General features: G+C 39.0%; 1 protein-coding gene across 5 annotated transcripts in view; it reads left to right on the top strand.

The window, feature by feature from the left end:
• AUTS2 (activator of transcription and developmental regulator AUTS2) overlaps window positions 1–18275 on the top strand; it is a 1139956-nt gene that overhangs the window by 286565 nt on the left and 835116 nt on the right. For all 5 annotated transcript variants that reach the window (XM_069486207.1, XM_069486206.1, XM_069486205.1 and 2 more), the window contains exon 2: window positions 3389–3601. In XM_069486207.1, coding sequence (XP_069342308.1) covers window positions 3389–3601 — 213 coding nt within the window. The remainder of the gene's footprint in view (window positions 1–3388; window positions 3602–18275) is intronic.

Raw genomic sequence — 18275 nt, 5'->3', positions numbered from 1 at the left:
AAATGGCATAATTTTTTTAAAAGCACAGTTGATACGTTATTAAATATCCTTTGTTTATTAATCTGATACTCTACATGCATATGATGCAGGACAGTAGGTGGGTTGTGTGACAAGGAAAGGAGTTTTTTACCCTGTGGGGAGTTTTTATATTACCCTTAGAAGTGGTACAATTTAATCACATTATATAGATGCAGCCCAAAATGAAACTCACGTGGCTCCTTCTGCTAACATTGCCATTATTCCTGAATATCTTTTCATGATAGCTGACTATTTTGGTTAAATGTGAGAGTGAACAGAGAACATTTTTTAGTTGAACAGATACTTACGACATAGCTGACTAAAGTAGTGGACACTGGACAAAGGAATTCAGCAAACATTTATTGAACATTTACCATGTAGTAGTTATAGTGTGCCAGGTCTGGGATTGTGGAATCAATGGCCATGTGCACTTTCTTTGATCTCAGCTTGTCCCCTAAACCACTTTTTACCATAGCCTCACTGCCTCAGGAGATGGCAAATGGATAAATCATCTGTAGTGGTAGCAGCTAAAAGTTAGACCAGAAGCTATTCATAAGCCTTATAAGACTTATTTTTGATCTCTTCTTGCTCTAAGGATAAGGTCTTTCCACTTTTCTGGGGCTTCTTGCTATTTGCTGTGATCCTTCTTCTTCTTTACCAGCAGAGCCCACTAGATTTCCTGTTTCCTGCTTCTGTCGGCTTTTCTATGTAGTAGAGGCAGCTTAGAATATTTTTAAATCACATTGTTCTTTATAGGTTTGGATGTTTTGTCTAGTTGTCTCATTTATTTATGTATTTAACAATCTATATATTGACCACCCACTATTTTCCTGGCTTATATGAAGTACTTATTATGTGAAGCACTGGGGTTACTGAGATGAACCTACTCAGTCCCTGCCCTTTTTCACATTCTTTCAAGAGATACTGCTACTAGCTGCCTCAGGGCCTTTGCATAAGATGTTTTCTTTGCTCAGTCTTTCAGATCTAGGTCAAATGGCAGTCATTTCCTCGGCTCCAGCCCTCTCCTCTGTGCTAATTTATCCCCCGGTTTAGTACCCTTTACCTTCCTTTAGAGCAGTTAATTCAGTTTAGAATTATATATTTGTGTGATTTGATTAGTATTTGTCCCATAAATTCTGGGTTTTGTGAGGGTGGGGATTTTTTCTTAACACCATTATCTTCCCAGCACCTACAGGTCTGTGATGAGGTTGTACTTGGCATATACTGGGTGCACAAAAAATATTTGTTGAATGAGTGAAGGTCTGAGAACAGAGGCTTTGCATTACAAAAAAAGGTCTCCTTGAGTGGGCAGCACTGGTGAGAGTACTTAAACTAGAAAAACAAAGAACATCTAAGGGAGGGCTTTTGAGCCAAGGCAAAACAGTATAAAGGCCTACCTAAGTTTGTCCAGGCTGCTATAACAAAGTGCCTTAAAATTAGGGTAGCTTATAAACAAGAAACATTTATTTTTCACAGTTCTGGAGACTGAGAAGTCCAAGATCAAGGTGCCAACAGATTTCGCATCTGGTGAGGGCCCATTCCTCCAAGACGGCATCTTCTAGCTGTGGTAGAGGGGCAAACAAGCTTCTTTAAGCTCTTTATAAAGGCCGTAATCCTGTCATGAGGCCTCCATACTTATGACCTAATCACCTCCCAAAGGCCCCACCTGCTAATATCATCACCTTGGGGATTAGGAGTTCAACATGTAAATTTGGGGGAGACACAAACATTCAGACCACAGCAAGGCTAAAAATCTCAAATTAATGGGTTTGACTTATTTGAGGGAAGACATCAGGGGAGGCCCATGTATATCAAGTGTGGTGTTCTGGGATATTGGGAAGGAGCAGAATAGATAACTATATTGAGAATATTGGATATGGAAAGGAGGAAAGAGAGTGGTATTTTGAGAAAGAGAAATGGGTAAAAGGAAATTTTTATTTTATTTTTAAATGTGCATTTAGAACCACAGAAACTGAGAAACTGGAGGTGGAGGTGAGGCTCCATGAAGGAGCATTTTCTGTGTGCAGAGGATCATATCCACTCATTTATAGATAATTAAATGCCAGATCATTTTCATTTTAGTGCTTAGTGTGTACAACATTTCTTAGGGTCAAAGGACATCTGTATGTATCAGGTCATTTAATGTTCTGTGAGCTCATTTTGCAAATGAGCTCAGAGTTGCAGTGACTTACTCCAAGTCTCGTAATGAATAATGTCAGTGTCTGGACATTAAAAACCCAGGCCTTTTAGTATCTTGCTGTTTCCTGAGCTGCCTTCAGGCACAGAACTCTACCAGGTCATATGGCCTGAAATGCTTACCTATAGTTTCTACAGATGCAGCTCTCCATTCAGTGATGTTGGTTGATTATCCCTTTGCTACCCATTCCCTCATTCCCAACCACACATAGGAATACATGAAAAATTTCTATTGATTTTGGTGATAATATTGTTGTTACATTTTGCAAAGATGGAAATTAAGGATGCTCATGGGAACATGTGGTAAAAATATAATGCATTAAGCAAACATTTTAATATATGAATTGAAAGTTTCTTTCTTGTTGGCTTACATCCACCTGGCCCTGATATGTTCAGTCTTGTGCCATTTCTTTTGTTTGTTTGTTTGTTTGTTTGTTTTGAGACAGAGTCTCACTTTGTTGCCCAGGCTAGAGTGAGTGCCGTGGCATCAGCCTAGCTCACAGCAACCTCAAACTCCTGGGCTCAAGCGATCCTCCTGTCTCAGCCTCCCGAGTAGCTGGGACTACAGGCATGTGCCACTATGCCCGGCTATTTTTTTTTCTATATATATATATTTTTAGTTGTCCATATAATTTCTTTCTATTTTTAGTAGAGACGGGGTCTCGCTCTGGCTCAGGCTGGTCTCGAACTCCTGACCTTGAGCGATCCACCCGCCTCGGCCTCCCAGAGTGCTAGGATTACAGGCGTGAGCCACCGCGCCTGGCCGTGCCATTTCTTTTGAATCAAGCATGCACTTAGCACTCTTTTTCTGAAACATAACTGATGCACCAACTTGGGAAATGAGTGTATTGAGCTTCCTGTTGAATGTCATTGTATGTTGGACCTATCACTGAATCAAACAGAAAACCACTATTCCAGGCAGCAGTGAAATCACTTTTAATGACAGATATTAATGTTATGTTGAGTTTTTTGTCCAAAAAGAATAGAAAGGATGTATTTGTGGTGGCATTAGGGATTCAGAAAAATTGAGAGCCTGTTTCTTAGTTTTAGGTATTCTCATGTCCCACTTGCCTATCCCCCTTCTTTCTAGTAACCCTATTTAGCCTATCTTTTAGATATGACCCTAGATACCTATATAACCACCACTTCCTTTTCCTTCTCGTCTCTTCTATAGAAAGATGTAGCACTTAAGCCTCAGGAACGTGTGGAGAAACGCCAGACCCCCTTGACCAAGAAGAAACGAGAAGCACTTACCAATGGCTTGTCCTTTCATTCGAAGAAGAGCAGACTCAGCCACCCACACCACTACAGCTCAGATCGAGAAAATGACCGCAATCTCTGCCAGCACCTCAGGAAGAGAAAGAAAATGCCGAAAGGACTCAGACAGGTGAGGAAGCTTGGGTTTCTTCTTTTCTATGACTGCAAAATCCCTTCCTTAGGTGCCTGCTCCTCTGTAGTTCTTCCTGACAGGTGGACAAGATGTGCTTGGTGGGATGCTGGAGTGGCTACCCTGCAGAGCTGTGTACTTGCTTCTAAAAGAATATAAAACCCAATCTCATTGTTACTAGGATTTGAAACTTCAGTGTGGTACCCTTTCAGTCAGATGTGCTCTGTGCAACAAAACTTGATGCTGGTGTTACTAGTGTTCAGGGCAGACTGAAGTCTTGATAATTATGAAGATGGACTGGCTTATAGGGGAGAGATCTTCATAATTAGGACAAATGGAACAGGCAGATTAGATCACATACATTGTGCATCTCATGGTTCTGAAGTGCTAAAAATGATTGTCTGTAGGTGAACAGTGCCTTGCATAAGATTTATATTTCCCAGGGAAGCTCAAATATTGTGGCATGTGGGAGTACAGTGGCAAAAAAATGAATTTGCCTTTCAGTGCCTTAGTTGTTCTCTATAGCCCATAATTCAGGACTATCTTTGTGATTTGCTGGTTGTATGAAAGTCTGGTAGTGTTGCTTACTGGCCTGTTAATAATTAGATTTCAATGATCCACAAGAAAATATAGCTCTTGGCATTTGGGAAGCCTTTCTGCCTGTGGAAATCCCCACATGAGATGGATTAATAATGAGAAATGAAGCTGTTTATAGCAAATTTTCTGCACAAATCCAAAGGCTTTAGTGCCTGTGGAGTTACCTGTATCCTGGGTGTGTTTTGTTTGTTTTTGGCAGCACTGTTGGGTGGGATTGATTATAACTTGAAGAAAGCAGAGGAGGAAGTGTGGTTTACAAAGCAGGTATTTCTAATTAGAAGCCGAACAGGTAATTTCTGATTTGCAGATGTTTCTTGCAGAGGGGGAAGATCTGGGATCATACAAAACAGTTGTTAAAAAACTTCCCATACCTTTAAAATCATATCATGAGCCTTATTAAATACAGATTCCTGGTCCCTTCCTAGGACTTAATGAAATTTTTACTTTTAGGAAGTTTCTTATTTGATAATGGTCAGCCTGGTAGGAATTCAACTCTTACAAAGAATTAAGAGTGTTATTTTGGGTGATTTTTTAGTTAAAAGATTGGAAGGATCAAAAGCCCCTCAGTAAGATGTAATGGGCAGTTTGGTATCAGAATTCTGCCTGATGAGTAATGAAGGCTATGGCCTGAGAAAACATCTGAAACAATGGATTTCAGCATGGATTCAGGCTCCCAGGGTAATGCCCCAAATAAGACATCCAGCACAGTGTTTCTGAAGGTACACATGTGTCCTAAAATGCCAGATTGGAGTTGTAATTATCAACATTTACCTAATGGATACCATGCTACAGTGATTCAGTGGGGGGCTTGGGTAGTATAACTTCTAATTTGTACAACAACCTGCCTTGTAAGTAATACCATGGCTACTTTACAGATGTGGAAACTGGGGTTCATAGCGATGAAGTGATTTGTCTGAGGCCACTTAGTGAGAGACAGCTAGAATTTAGGCGCAGATATCTCTGGCTCCACAGCTTTCTGTTTTCCCTGTACATTGATTCTTCCTCCCTTGTTTGAGATAAGAATTGGACATGAAGAGAAAGCGAAGTCCAGGTCAGAGGATGGAGGTAGTCTACAAGTATTTCTAGAAAGTACATGAGTAGTTTCGTCATATGGAGTGACTATCATAGAAATGGCTTATGAAAGCAAAAGAAGAAACAGGATAAATAACTGTAAGGTTTTTGGATGGTTGGCTCCAGAGAAAGAAAGACGAGCAGAGTAGAAAGGGGTAAGCAACGAGGCTTTATTTGAGTGCTTCCGGGCGAGGGTAAGGGGTCCCAAGAGAGGGGCCTGGGCGAGGTTCACGGGCCCCGAGAGAGGGGCCCGAGAAGTCGCACTTCCCAGAAGTCTTGTGTGGGCTTATATATGTTTTAGAGCTGGGGGATGGGGTTTTTTTTGGTTCCATTAGGGTTTTAGGGTGGGTATTGAGAACTAGGAGGGGCTGGTGGTATGTATGGATTCCAGGAACTGAGACCCTTATCAGGGTAACCATCCAGGTGTGGCTATACTTTAACTTAGCTAGGCCCTGCAGGCATTGTTTTTGGCAGGTCTCGTGGGCTTCTTCTTTTTTTTCATTAGGGAGGGGAGGGGTGCCCGCCACCAGCCTTACAATAACTAAGTTCAGACAACAGAGAAACAGCTAGAAAGTTTGAAAGTAACCATATTTGAATGAGGTTTTTTGTTTGTTTGTTTGTTTCTTTTTTTTTTTTGACAGGGAGTTGGGGAGAGAGAGGAAAGGCTAGGTTCTATAAAAGGTGATGCTTTTGTGACTCCTAACTCATGCTTTTCTGTGTGAAATATGTGAGAAAAGTAATTATTCCTAGTGGAAAGAGATTGCAAGATAACCACCCACCTTCCCCCCCGGCCCTCCCTCCAAGCAAGATTAACAGGAAGTCTTCTTACCCTTTTAGTCAAAAAACCAATTTAATTCTGAGCCAACACTAAGCTGTGGATCCTCATCCTTGAATCTCTTTCTCCTAGACATGATCTGATTTTTCTATTCTCTGTCCTCAGAATTCTTCTTTATACTTCTTTCTACTCTGAGAGTTTTAGGGTCCTTCTATGAAAGAGTATGTGATCACAAAAGAAATCTAGGACTTAGCATCTTAAATTTGAGTAGCTTTTAGTCTTAGGGGTCAATTTTCTGATACTGATGATATTTGAAATCAAAGCTCTCTTTGTTTTAGGCAAAATATTTGAAAGGCAATTATTTTGACTCTTTGTGAATCATGGAAAAGGAAAGAATGAATCATCTTTGGTCCTATGTAAAGGTTTTAAAAACAAGGGGTGTTTTCTTATCTTCAGTGTTGATGCCAAAATATACAGTCCAATCAAGTGTTCTATTTCTAGTAAAATGGGAAGCAGAAGTTGATAACTGAGGTAAGGTCATGATACTTTTCATTTGTAATATTCTTAGAATCACAGTGCCATTATGAAACCCCAGACAAATCACTGCATGGTGCTATCCATCTGGAAAATGTGGGGGTTTGGACTAGAATATTTCTTAGGCTTCTCCCTCTGAGGTATATGGTTCTTTAAATTTATGAATAACACAGAAGAATATAGTGTTGTGGAGGTTTGTGAAGGAGTCTGTAGGTCTGAAGGTCATTTTGTTTTGGAGTCTATCAGTCTGTAACTGATAGACCTCTCCTTTAAATGTCTTCACGGAGCCTAAGATGCATTTGTAGTGGGAGGGAGAGGCACGGTCCATTGTGTGTCAGCCCAGACAAGTGCCATCTGTTGTGTGATCATTGGTAAAAGATGACACACAATTGTTTAATGGCCCCAGTGGATGTTTAAAAGCTTGTCCTAAGAATGGTTGAGATTGCTTTCGTATCATACTAGATGCCTATATACATCACAATTACTTTTTCTCATTCGTTTGCTTCTTATCAGATAAGGAAACTGAATCTGACCATCTTAATTGGGAGGGAACCTTGACATGTAAGTGAGCCTTGAGGAGCATTTCTCAATTAATGGAATATCATTTAGTATCTCTTATTGAGAACTACATGTGAAATGGGGGGGGGGGCTCGGTTAAAACTTAGCCTTTATTTCTCACTTGGTGAGAGTAAATTAGGTTTGCATCTTATTAGGAAATGGTACTTCCTGAGAAGACAATTTAATGCACAACTTTCCTGTAATTATGGGAAGATGTCACTCCTTAGTAGAGAGGAAATAATAGGATTTTTTTTTCCTGAAAATCCGTCGAAGGCAACTAATCTTTTTACTCTGAGGGTGTAATTATATACTTTTAATAGAAAGTTGTATAGTTCTAAAGCCAAACTGCTTTTTCTTTACTTTGCTGATTATAAAACCTCAGTTCTTCTGATGTCTTTCCATACTGTGAAAAGAAAGCTTTTTAACTGGCACTTAACTTACTTGTTGGATTATATTTTTAAGTATAAATACATAACTGACTTAGAAGATGCTGAGCTGGCAACCGGCTTGGCAAATGGTTGAGTGTTTTGATATGGCAAATTTGAACACTCTCCTTAATTCCCAAAGGGGTTAAAAAAAGTTATGAAGAAAGGAGCAAGTTATATGTTACACAAAATAATGCCTGTTTTTCTGACCTCCCTAGGCTTATATTGGTCCTACACAGAACTATTTGCCCTTGATGTGAGCACTTAGACATTATATTAAAAAGTTTTAGCTTTCACTAATAAGGGCATGGTAGATTTTTTTATTCTCTACTTAGACTTGGTGGTGGGAAAATCAAAACCAAGGTTGCACAGATCTCTGTAAAGGTTGCACAGGTCCTCTCTGTAAGGATCTTTATTCTGTAAATGGGACACTAAGTCACAATGAAACCACCGAGGAACACAAGGAAGTCATGTTTTGCCAAACCTATTAGCCAAATTATAACTTTATGAGAAGCATTTTGGGAAAACTTAACCCTTCATATGGCATTGAGTTTAGTTTTATTTCAGTATGTCTAACTTCTAGACCATAGGGTCTGCTTTAAAAATTTAGTACTTTGTTGTTTAAAACACAGAAAGAGCAAAAGCATTTAAAAATAGAGTAACAAGGATGAAAGGTTGATGAGAGTTCAGAGAACTCTTGGTTTGGCTCTGACTGGATTTCTAAATCTCCGTTTAGTCCATTAGTCTGTCCTTTCTTTCTAGCATGAACTGAGCCAGAGGCAATAGGCTTAAGTGAGCTAGAAGGCATTTTTAGGTTATAGGAACTCTTCCAACAGATACGAGGATGGATCATCACAATAAATCCTGGAGTCTTCCTCTTTAACTGAGTTTTAGGGGCCAAAAGCCATTCATCTAATGGCAGAATTTCCCAGAGAAGGAGGCAACCTATTGAGATTGCTTCTGGTCATAGGAGAACACCATTTGAGAGGAAAATAAAGAAATTTGGAAATCTTCACCTTGCTGGTGAAGATGGCTTAAGTGGGAATGCTCTCTATATGGTTTAATCATCTGTATACAAGTTGATCTGGGTAGGTATTTCTTCTAGGGAATGGAAATTTGCTCCTTTCTCTGAAAGCATGGTGGGAGATTTATAGTTGACATTATAAATTATGGATACCAAAAATGTCTACTGATTTCTGGGAAAAAGGAGGATTGATCCCAGTACCAAGAATTTAAAATCAGAGTTAGTACTAGAACTATGTGTGATGGTTGCATCTGCTTTGTGTGTTGACATTGTATGTTAGCCTTATTTGGAGTAAGTGATTGTAGTTATATAGAAGGGCCCAGGTGACTAAGCCACCAGCTGTGTTTCCACCTGGCCTGATGGAGCAATATATCCCAGCCCGTGCTTTTTCCTGTTGAGAATGTTTGCTACCAGAGGCTGGTGCTTTATTTTAGTAAGATTTAATCATATTGTCTTTCATATTGTCTGAGGAGCTTTTTGTGACATTTGTTACTAGTAGAAATTAACTTGCGAAGGAGGATTTATAATGGAAAACTTCGATTAAACTGATAGATCCGGTTCAAGTTACATTTCTGAAGACATGCTAATTAGTTTGGGGTAGAAATGTAGGGCAAAATCATACAAGTATTTATCCAGCTTGACTCTAGAGCCTACAGGTTTCTGGAAATCAGAGCATTTTAAACACTAATTTAGGCTTGTACTTTCATAATGAAAAGACTTACAACCTTTGCTAGTGCTCTTTCAAACATACATTTGTTATAATGGTTAGGTGCCTGAATGTACCTTGAGCTAGTATTAAGAAATGTGAGCCTCAGTTAAACCATTTTAACTTCATACTTCTAAATTTCAAGTTTAACATGTTAATTGTGGTTTTATTTGCTTTTGAAAAATCGTGTAGTCATATGGAAATTACAAGCTAAAGTATCAAATAAAATTATTTATTTTTTCCTTTTTTATGAATTTAAGTTGCATACTACTTTTCCCCTCTTGCCAAAACTATAGAAATAAGAAAAAATATAAGAAAAGATTGGGAGGAATAAAAGATTTGTTCATAATCTCTCTTGGAATCTTGACTGACTTGAATAAGAATATCAAGTTTTTAACGTGTGGTTGTCGAAGTACCCCAGTCCAGGTTTGTCTCTGATCTGGAATTAGTTGCGTAATATATTAAAGGTATTGGTTTGCAGCTGGGATTGGTAAACCCGACACTAATATAATAATGAGTTATATGAAGAGTGTTTTGCTTTTGTTTTTGCTTTATCTTGGGAATTTGTAAGCAGTGACAGTTTATTTTTTGTATTCTAGAATTTTTGGTTTTGTGTCTAATGACCCTGTACGTTGTTGTCTTGGATATATTCTGTGAGCCCTCAATGTTGGCAAGAGTGAGCATAACATCCTTTGACTTCAGTAAGATAGATCTTTGGAGTGTTGTGGTGAATAATTTTATACCAAGTGACATTTGTAATTCTTAATAAACATATAGTAAAAATTGACTAAAAAAGGACACATAGCACATATATTGGTGAGGATTCTCCAGAGAGAAAGAACCAAATAGGATATATATGTAGGTATATAAGAGGGGATTTATTAGGAGAATTGGCTCATGTGATTATGGAGGCTGAGAAATTTCCCTGACAGGCCGTCTGCAAGCTGGAGATCCTGGGATGCCAGTAGCATGGCTTAGACTATGTTGGAAGGCCTGAGAACCCAGGGGGCCACTGGAGTAAGTCCTAGAATCCAAAGGCTGGAGATCCTGGAGTTCTGATGTCCAAGGGCAGGAAAATCTATCCCAGCTTCAGGAGAGAGAGGGGGGGGGGGGGAGAGAGAGAAAAGAGAGACCGATTTGTCTTTCTTCTGTTTTTGTTCTGTTCAGGCCCCCAGCCTGTTAGAAGGTACCTGCCCATGTTGAGGGCAGATCTTTCCCACTTAGTTCACTGACACTCACGTGCCATTCTCCTCTGCAAACACTCTCATAGACACACCCCAAAATAATACTTTACCAATTTTCTAGGTATTTTTTTAATCCAGTCAAGCTGACACCTAAAATTAACCATCACAGCACATTAACTAACACCTCATAAAGTAAAAGCTACAGAGACAAAATAAGCTGAATGGGAAAAGTAACTGCAACTGAAAGAATGGGCAATAACTCAGCATGGGTGACTGTGATACCTATACTAATTGTTCCATAAAGCAGTGACCTTTTATATTCCCCAAAGTAAGAATTGTTATATGTGTATGTGTTTGTAGAACTTTATTAAGAGCCATTTAAATCCTATGTATTGTTAGAGGAGTAAGAAAGATAAAGTGATAATAATGATTCTCAGCTCTAGCTCCCATGAATTCCTACAAATACCAGTGATTGAAGAGCAAGGGAACATGTCTTTCTCTTAACAAGGTCTAGCCAGTGCACTGTTAGTAGTAGATGAGGGTAGGACAGAACTCTCTTTATTTAAAACTGTGCATTTTTGTGCTAACTTAATTTTACATTTTTTCCTCTCCTGAACATACAATGTTATCTGCATGTGGTCAGATCTCAGCTACAGAACATGAAATAAGCCTCCGTGTGTTCTGCATTCTAATCTCTGTTCACAGCTATCCCATCTCTACACAAGTCTGTACATGACAGGTAATGAGTGGGAGGTGGGAGGAGGTGGGTGGCTGTGTGGTTTGCAGTGGTATTGGTGGGGAGCTGAGCAGATGGTTGTGATAGCCACGTGCTGTGTGATTCCTGTGGGAGTTGATGGTGGTGACAGGCGACTCACAATGTGCTATTTACAGTTTGGGTTTGCAGTCTTTCAGTGACATCTGAATGCTCTTTAGCAACTGCTTTCATTACTGCCTTTCGAGGAGCTGCTAATTGAAAATGAAATTGTGGGTGGGCTTTAAGACAGGCAGGCACAGGCACCTCTATGTGGTAAATGTTACTTGAGAACTACTGGATGCCTTGACGCCCAATTTGTAATTCATTTTCTAAGGAGATAAAGCCAAAGATGCATTTGAAAAGTCAATATATGCTCGCATAGGCAGAGCTGAATGCCCAAAGAGTCAAATGTATACTTATTGGGCTAGAAACCAACCTAGGGGAATGCTTGGTGATCCAAGATGTCTGCCCAGGGCTCACCTTTGTGTGCTTCTCTTCAAATGTGTATAACTGTCTATGGTTCTTATTTTAAATCTGTAACATCCTGTAGTATTCTTTTCGAGTTTATTGTAGAACATCGTCCTTCTTTCTTCATTTAGCTGTTGATATAGTTAGTATGCAGGAGAAAATGGTTGTTTGATCTCTTGAACTTTGGAATACAGTTGTCCTTCAATATATGAGGGGGATTGGTTCCAGGACCCCCCCCATGGATACTGAAATCCATGGATGCTCAAGTTCCTTGCATACAATGGTATAGTATTTGTGTATAACCAACATATCCTCTCATATATTTTAAATCATCTCTAGATTACTTATAATAACTGATACAATGTAAATGCTATGCAATTAGTTGTTATATTGTCTAGACAATAATTACAAGGAAAAAGAGTCTGTAATGTTCAGTACAGAAGCAACCATCATAGGCTGTAGGCCTAATGACATTTTTTATCCACATGGTTGAATCTATGGATGTAGAATCCATGGCTATAGAGGGCCAAATGTGTCATATTCAAGTTCTTGCATAGAAATTTTCTTGTTAGAAACCTTTCTATATGTTATTACTCTGTTGAAGGCAGTTGGGGCCTTCGGGCACAGTGAGAGAAGAAGGAAGTGGTTGATTTGATTGGACTTTGACAGTGGATGATGATCTTGATTCTCTTATGACTGCCCCCAGCTGCAGGATTGTGATTTGTACCTTATCTTCAGAGTTGTTAGCAGAAGTATCAATAACATTACTGAAATGGTAGCTTTTGTAAATGTTTATATGTTGAATTGTTTTATTGCCCTTTCTCAAAATAGCTTTGTACAGAGAATCTTGTGCTGAACAAGGAATGACCTCCCTCTTGGAAGTGCTGTTAGCTCTCTTTTTAATTAAATATGAATATAGATACAGTATTTTTGCATTCCTTTTAGCTTTTCCTTGAACACTTCAGTGAATGCTGTCTGGGACAAAACCATGCTGAATTATATGCTGTGTTTGACTGGGACCACTCTTTGCCCTTATGGAGTCTCTGAGGCTTGGGATGAGGGGATCTTGATGACATACACCTTGGTATATATAACCCTCAGTCCTATTAGACCTGCTGAGTTCTGGAGCATTGCATATTAATACAAGTGTTGATGATACTATACCAAGCAGATATGTCAAAGTTCTTGCAGGAGCTCTGGAGCTTTTCACAATTAGGGGTTTGCATCCTTACTCTAGTGCTCACAAACACACACACAGAAGCAGAAATGAAAATAGTTCACAATTGCAGGCAAGTCCTGTCAGGGTCCACCTGATGTCTTTCAGGAGGCCTGATGAGCTACAACAAAGCTGGCCTACTGAAACACTTCACCTGCGTTCATTGATCAGCGCTCTGCGGAAGCTGCCACTTCTCCCATGTGTCTGCCTGCAGTGATGCTGATGTAGCAGGTCATTCTGTAATCACTAGTTGCATCCATGTTTGTTAAGGAAGTGTTTGTGTCATACATCTTGAAATCATGTAGTATAAAGCTGGGCAGGTCCTAATTGCTGGTGATGGTTCTGAGGAGCAGAGTTTGACTATAATTATATTGAGAAGCAATTGGCTGCATTTTCTGAGTAGGGAACATACAGAATAATGTTTCTCAGAGGATGATCTTTGGGCCACCTACATCAGAACAACAAAACACATCTTTGTGTGAAATTAGTTTTATCAATACTAGGATCTTTCTTGATTCCATACATTTACTAATTGAGTTCTCTTCCAAAATATATTGGCAAGAAAAAAACGTTTCTGCCAAATGATATGGACATTATATTTTAAAAAATGATGTTTTCAAAATGGCTGCTTTTTCTAGGGGTTTACTAAAATGGACCTGGTAGAATAATTGTGTCGTACTGTTCTCTTCTTAAGCCACCTGCTCCCTCACATAACAGCTGTTTGTAAGTATGTAGACTTGGAGTTTTATATTTTTCTTTTTTAGGTTCTGTTTGCTTTCTTCTCTTAAGTCTGTAGACAGTGATATTAAGTTCGTAAGGTTTATAAGTTTTATGAATCCTCCAAATTACAAAAATTGGTGGTATTTGGTGGCAGTACTGGGGGGCAGGTGTGAAGGAAAGCTGAAAAAACATTGCCCACATATCAATGGGAGCTAAAGGCCATCAACTGTTTTCTTCATTACCAAGAAAACTTAAGTTTAATAAAATACTATAATTGAATTTCTGATTTTGAGTCCACAAGTTTAAAAGGAAATATTTTTGTTTCTAAAGCCAGACACAATAAAGACTCTCAGAAGAATTTTTGTTTGAGTAGCAAAACCTGTACTTAGGATTTAGCAATTACCTGAGGTATGTCACCAATAGGTGGCATCTGTTTTTTACACTTTTCTGAGACCAGAAATGCTGTTCCCTGGTGATAAGTGCAAAATGACCTACTGAACAGTTGAAATTATCATATCATATGAGAAAGACTATTAATGAGTTTTGATTTTAAAAATATTATCAGATTTCTAAAAGAAATAATGACGAAGATGAGAAAAGCCCCTGCCTCTCAGGTGAAATATAAAGCTAGGTAATAGGCCTGGCAAGTACTACCAGAAACTTCAGCATCCTACTTGCATAATTTATTGTCATCTTCCTCCTACTTCTCTGTACTTAGACTCTGAATCTGTATTTCTCAAATGAATATGGCAGTGGGGAGAACAGGGAGAAGTGTCAAAGGGGTGCAATTATATGGTTGTGTGTGAAGGGGAATATATTCGGACCATTTAGGGAGTATATGTGGACTGTCCCATGGTTCTCCAGGTAGTGTGAGATCCCTTAGTTTTGAAAGGGAAGGACATGGAGTTCAAAAACCATTTCTCTGTCATATTACTCTTGCTATTCTCTGACCCCTTTCACAGTTGGCAGCTTGTCTTTCTCCTTTCCTTTCTGTCTTTGAGCCTGCCTTCAGCTCTTTGGCTTTCATCTCTGTCTTAGTCCATTTGTGTTGTTATAAAGGAATATATGAGGCTGGGCAATTTATAAGGAAAAGAGCTTTATTTGGCTCATGGTTCTGCAGGCTATGCAAGAATCATGGTGCCTACATCTGCTTTTGGTGAGGGCCTCAGGCTGCTTCCCACTCATGGTGGAAGGCAAGGAGGAGACAATGTGTGCAGAGATCACATGGCAAGAGAGAAAGCAAGAGAGAGTAGGGAGATGCCAGGCTCTTTTTAACCACCAGTTCTTGTTGGAACCAATAGAGTGTCAGGATTCATTACTTTAAGAACAGGAGCACCAAGCCGTTCATGAGGGATCTATCCCCATGACCCAGACCCCTCCCGCCAGGCCTCATCTCCAACACAGGGGATCAAATTTCAACATGAGACTTGGTGGGGGACCAAACTGTCACCAAACCATATCAGTCTCACTCTTTTCTTCCATCCAGTGTCTCTTGCTTGCTTTTCAACCCAGCCAGAATTGCATGGGAAACCATTTACATCTGTTCTCAAAGTCAGAAACTGCCTTTGTTTACCGATTCCTTATTCCTTTGACCATGCTCGTTCTTTTCACTAAACATTTATACTGATTATTTTATCTAGATTCTTTAGCATAATGCAACATTGTTTAGCTCATTGCTATCGTACTCTCTAGTTGAAAAAGTTTCATTGACCTTCCACAGCCATTAAATAAGATCAAAGCCTCTTAGTGTAGTATCCTTGATTTAGAGTCTCTAACTAATCTTGCTGCAACATAAAGTTTTCATTTGCCTTTCTTGCTCCCTGCTCTCCATAAACACCAAGCTGTAGCTACCATTGCTATTTGGGTGAGTTCTGTGCTTTCTCCATACTGCTGTGCCTGTGCTTATGCTATTTTCTTTGTTTAGAATGTTCTTCTTCGTCATATTTGTCTTTCAGTGACTAGTTCAGATCCACTTCTTCCTTGAAGCTTTTGTGATCTTTTCCCTTAGAAATAGTTGCATTGCCTTCAGTTGCATTGCCATTCCACTTCAGCTGGAGTGGTCTTTTAAAAATACACATTTGGTCATATTATTCCTAGATGTAAATCCTCTCAGTGGTTTCTCAGTGTATTGAAATGAAAATTCGGACTCCTTTGATCTGTGGTGCTTGGTTATCCTGTGCCCTGTTTCTTTGGCTTCATCTTATGCTACCCTTGCTCACTGGCTTCAGCCCCTTGACTATCCTTCATTCCCTCCACCATGCTGAGTTCCTTCCCACCTTGGGCGCTTTACGTATGTTGTTCTCTCTACCTGAAGTGGTCCCCCTGCTGCTTTTTGTATCATAGGATCCTTCTAGTCCTTTAGGCCTGAACTGAAATGTCATCTTTTCAGAGAGGTTTTTCCGGGCCATATTGTTTGACCCAGGGGCTGCCATTGATCTTCCCTCTTTTGTACCCACTTTTTTTACTTCCTAACACTTAGCATGATTTATAATTACAGATTTTTCTTTTCTGAATCCTCCTTCACGTCTGCCCCTCCTGCTAGACTCTAAGCTCTCCTGAGGAAAGGTACTATCTCCACCACAGTGTTTGTAGCACATTGCCTGGCACATAGAAGAAAGTGCTCGGTAATTAAAGTTGAAGTTGAATGATTGAAGGTTTGAATAATAATTATTTTTCCAATTGATGACATTGCTAATTTGTTACATTGCATTTTAACTGGCTACCAAAAAAACCCGATACCATAAAGCTTTGTCTTCCCTCTCTGAGGATATGAAATGTACAATAAAATACTGATTAGCATGTGCACACCAAGCAGAAATTTGTCCCAAGAAATCTCTACCCCTTGGGTGAATAGAGTCTGCTTTATCCCATGTCTGCTGTTCTTCCATGGAGTGTATCAGTAGTTTGTCTTCCTAGTGTTGTCCTGGCCTGTCAGGATAGTAGAATTGATAGTGCAGCCAGGAAAAGCTGACCTAGGGAAATCACACCCTTCCATTTTCCAGAGGTGATCTAAAAGCCCAGACAAGCAGTAAGAAGAGAGTTGGTGGGAATGAGGTGGAATTTACTGAGCATTCTTTTCATGTAAATATTTGTGTGGTGCTCTACTTTTTAATATTAAAGTATAACCTATTTTTAGTATCAAAGCATGAATAGCATGTCTTTTCACTGGAAAATTATTGTTCCACCTGCCCTCTAAAATGTTTTGATCTTACGAAACAGTTTAATTTTATTTACTTTTAAAGTGGCCTAATTAATTCATTCTTCCCATATTTGCTCACTCAGCAAACATCGAGCATTCTTTGTGTGCAAACCCTATACAAGAGACTATGACATAGCAGAAAGGATGATGCTAATTCTGCCCATGATGCGTTTATGGTTTGGTAGATCCATTTTGACCTCATGGAGAATTCTTAATAATATTAAGTGAGGCTGAGTCTTGCAAATTAAGTGCAGTTCAAAGGGAGACACATTTGAACATCTCTTAGCGAATATCTTCAGATAGATGTACTAAAAGTCTTTAAAATTGTTTCTTTCCCACTGTACCATTTTACTTGACCTCCCCTGTTCCCGTTTTCAGAAACTTTTGAGAATAATGCTTTATGCTACTGGAAGTGTCAGTAACTGCTAGAAGTAGTATTGTGTTTATCAGTTCTCTTCAGTTCTTATTTTTACAAATAAAGGCTTTAGGGTTCCCCCATTTTTAACTCAGGTGCAATTTAGTGGGAGTTACCTGGCCCAGTGATTTTATGCTTATTATATATATTTATAGATTATTAAAATCTTAATGGCTCTCAAGCTGCATGAACCAAGAACATAAATCTATTTTCTAGAAATGGTTTTGCTTATGGTCACAGACCCAGTTGTAACTATTTACTTCTGGAACTCTTGATACAGGAAAGTCTTATATTTGTGCCTAGAGGTGGAACTTTTTATGCGAAGCAGAAATATCTATCACTTTCTATCATTTCCATTTACTTGGAAGAAAAAAATTATTTTGAATGCAAGCAGAACTTCAGAATAGGAATGTTAAAGTAGAAATTTAGACATCAAATTTATAGTGAGAGTACTGGTAGGAATTTGAACAATTAAGTGATCTCAAGAGTAGATATAGAGCAGTTCTAATTTACTGTCAAGTTATTTTTTTTCCAAAAGATAATTTATACATAGTTTTTTGTCTTTGGAAATCCTGAGTTTCTTAGAACGTGTTATAAATGGTGATTTCCCACTGAATTTCTCAAAAAGCTCTTCATTCCATAAAATTCACTCATACTACTCACTATCCCTTGACATTCATTCATTAAATATTTATTGATCATGTGCTATTATGGACAAACTTCATTTTGGGTGCTTGGTGTTAGTAAACAAAATGATAGAAATTTCTGCCCCAGTGGAAGTTGTATTCTGGTAGATTCAATCCTCTTAGCTGTAGACAACTTCCATTTATATGTCCAACGCAGACCTTTCTTCTCAGCTTCCAGATTTATAAACTGAGCCCCTTATCAGACTTTTTTCACCTGGATCATCCACAAACATTTCAAACTCAACGTGTCTCACATTGAAGTCTATAATGGTAGCCCCCAAATTGCCTTTCCTCTTCCTTTTCTTCCCTTAACGTGTGTACCATCTACTAAGCATCCAAGCC

This window comes from Eulemur rufifrons, chromosome 14, assembly GCF_041146395.1.
Source record: "Eulemur rufifrons isolate Redbay chromosome 14, OSU_ERuf_1, whole genome shotgun sequence".
Classification (NCBI taxonomy): domain Eukaryota; kingdom Metazoa; phylum Chordata; class Mammalia; order Primates; family Lemuridae; genus Eulemur; species Eulemur rufifrons.
The sequence above is the reverse complement of the archived record's forward strand: the minus strand, read 5'-3'. Positions and strand labels throughout refer to the sequence as shown.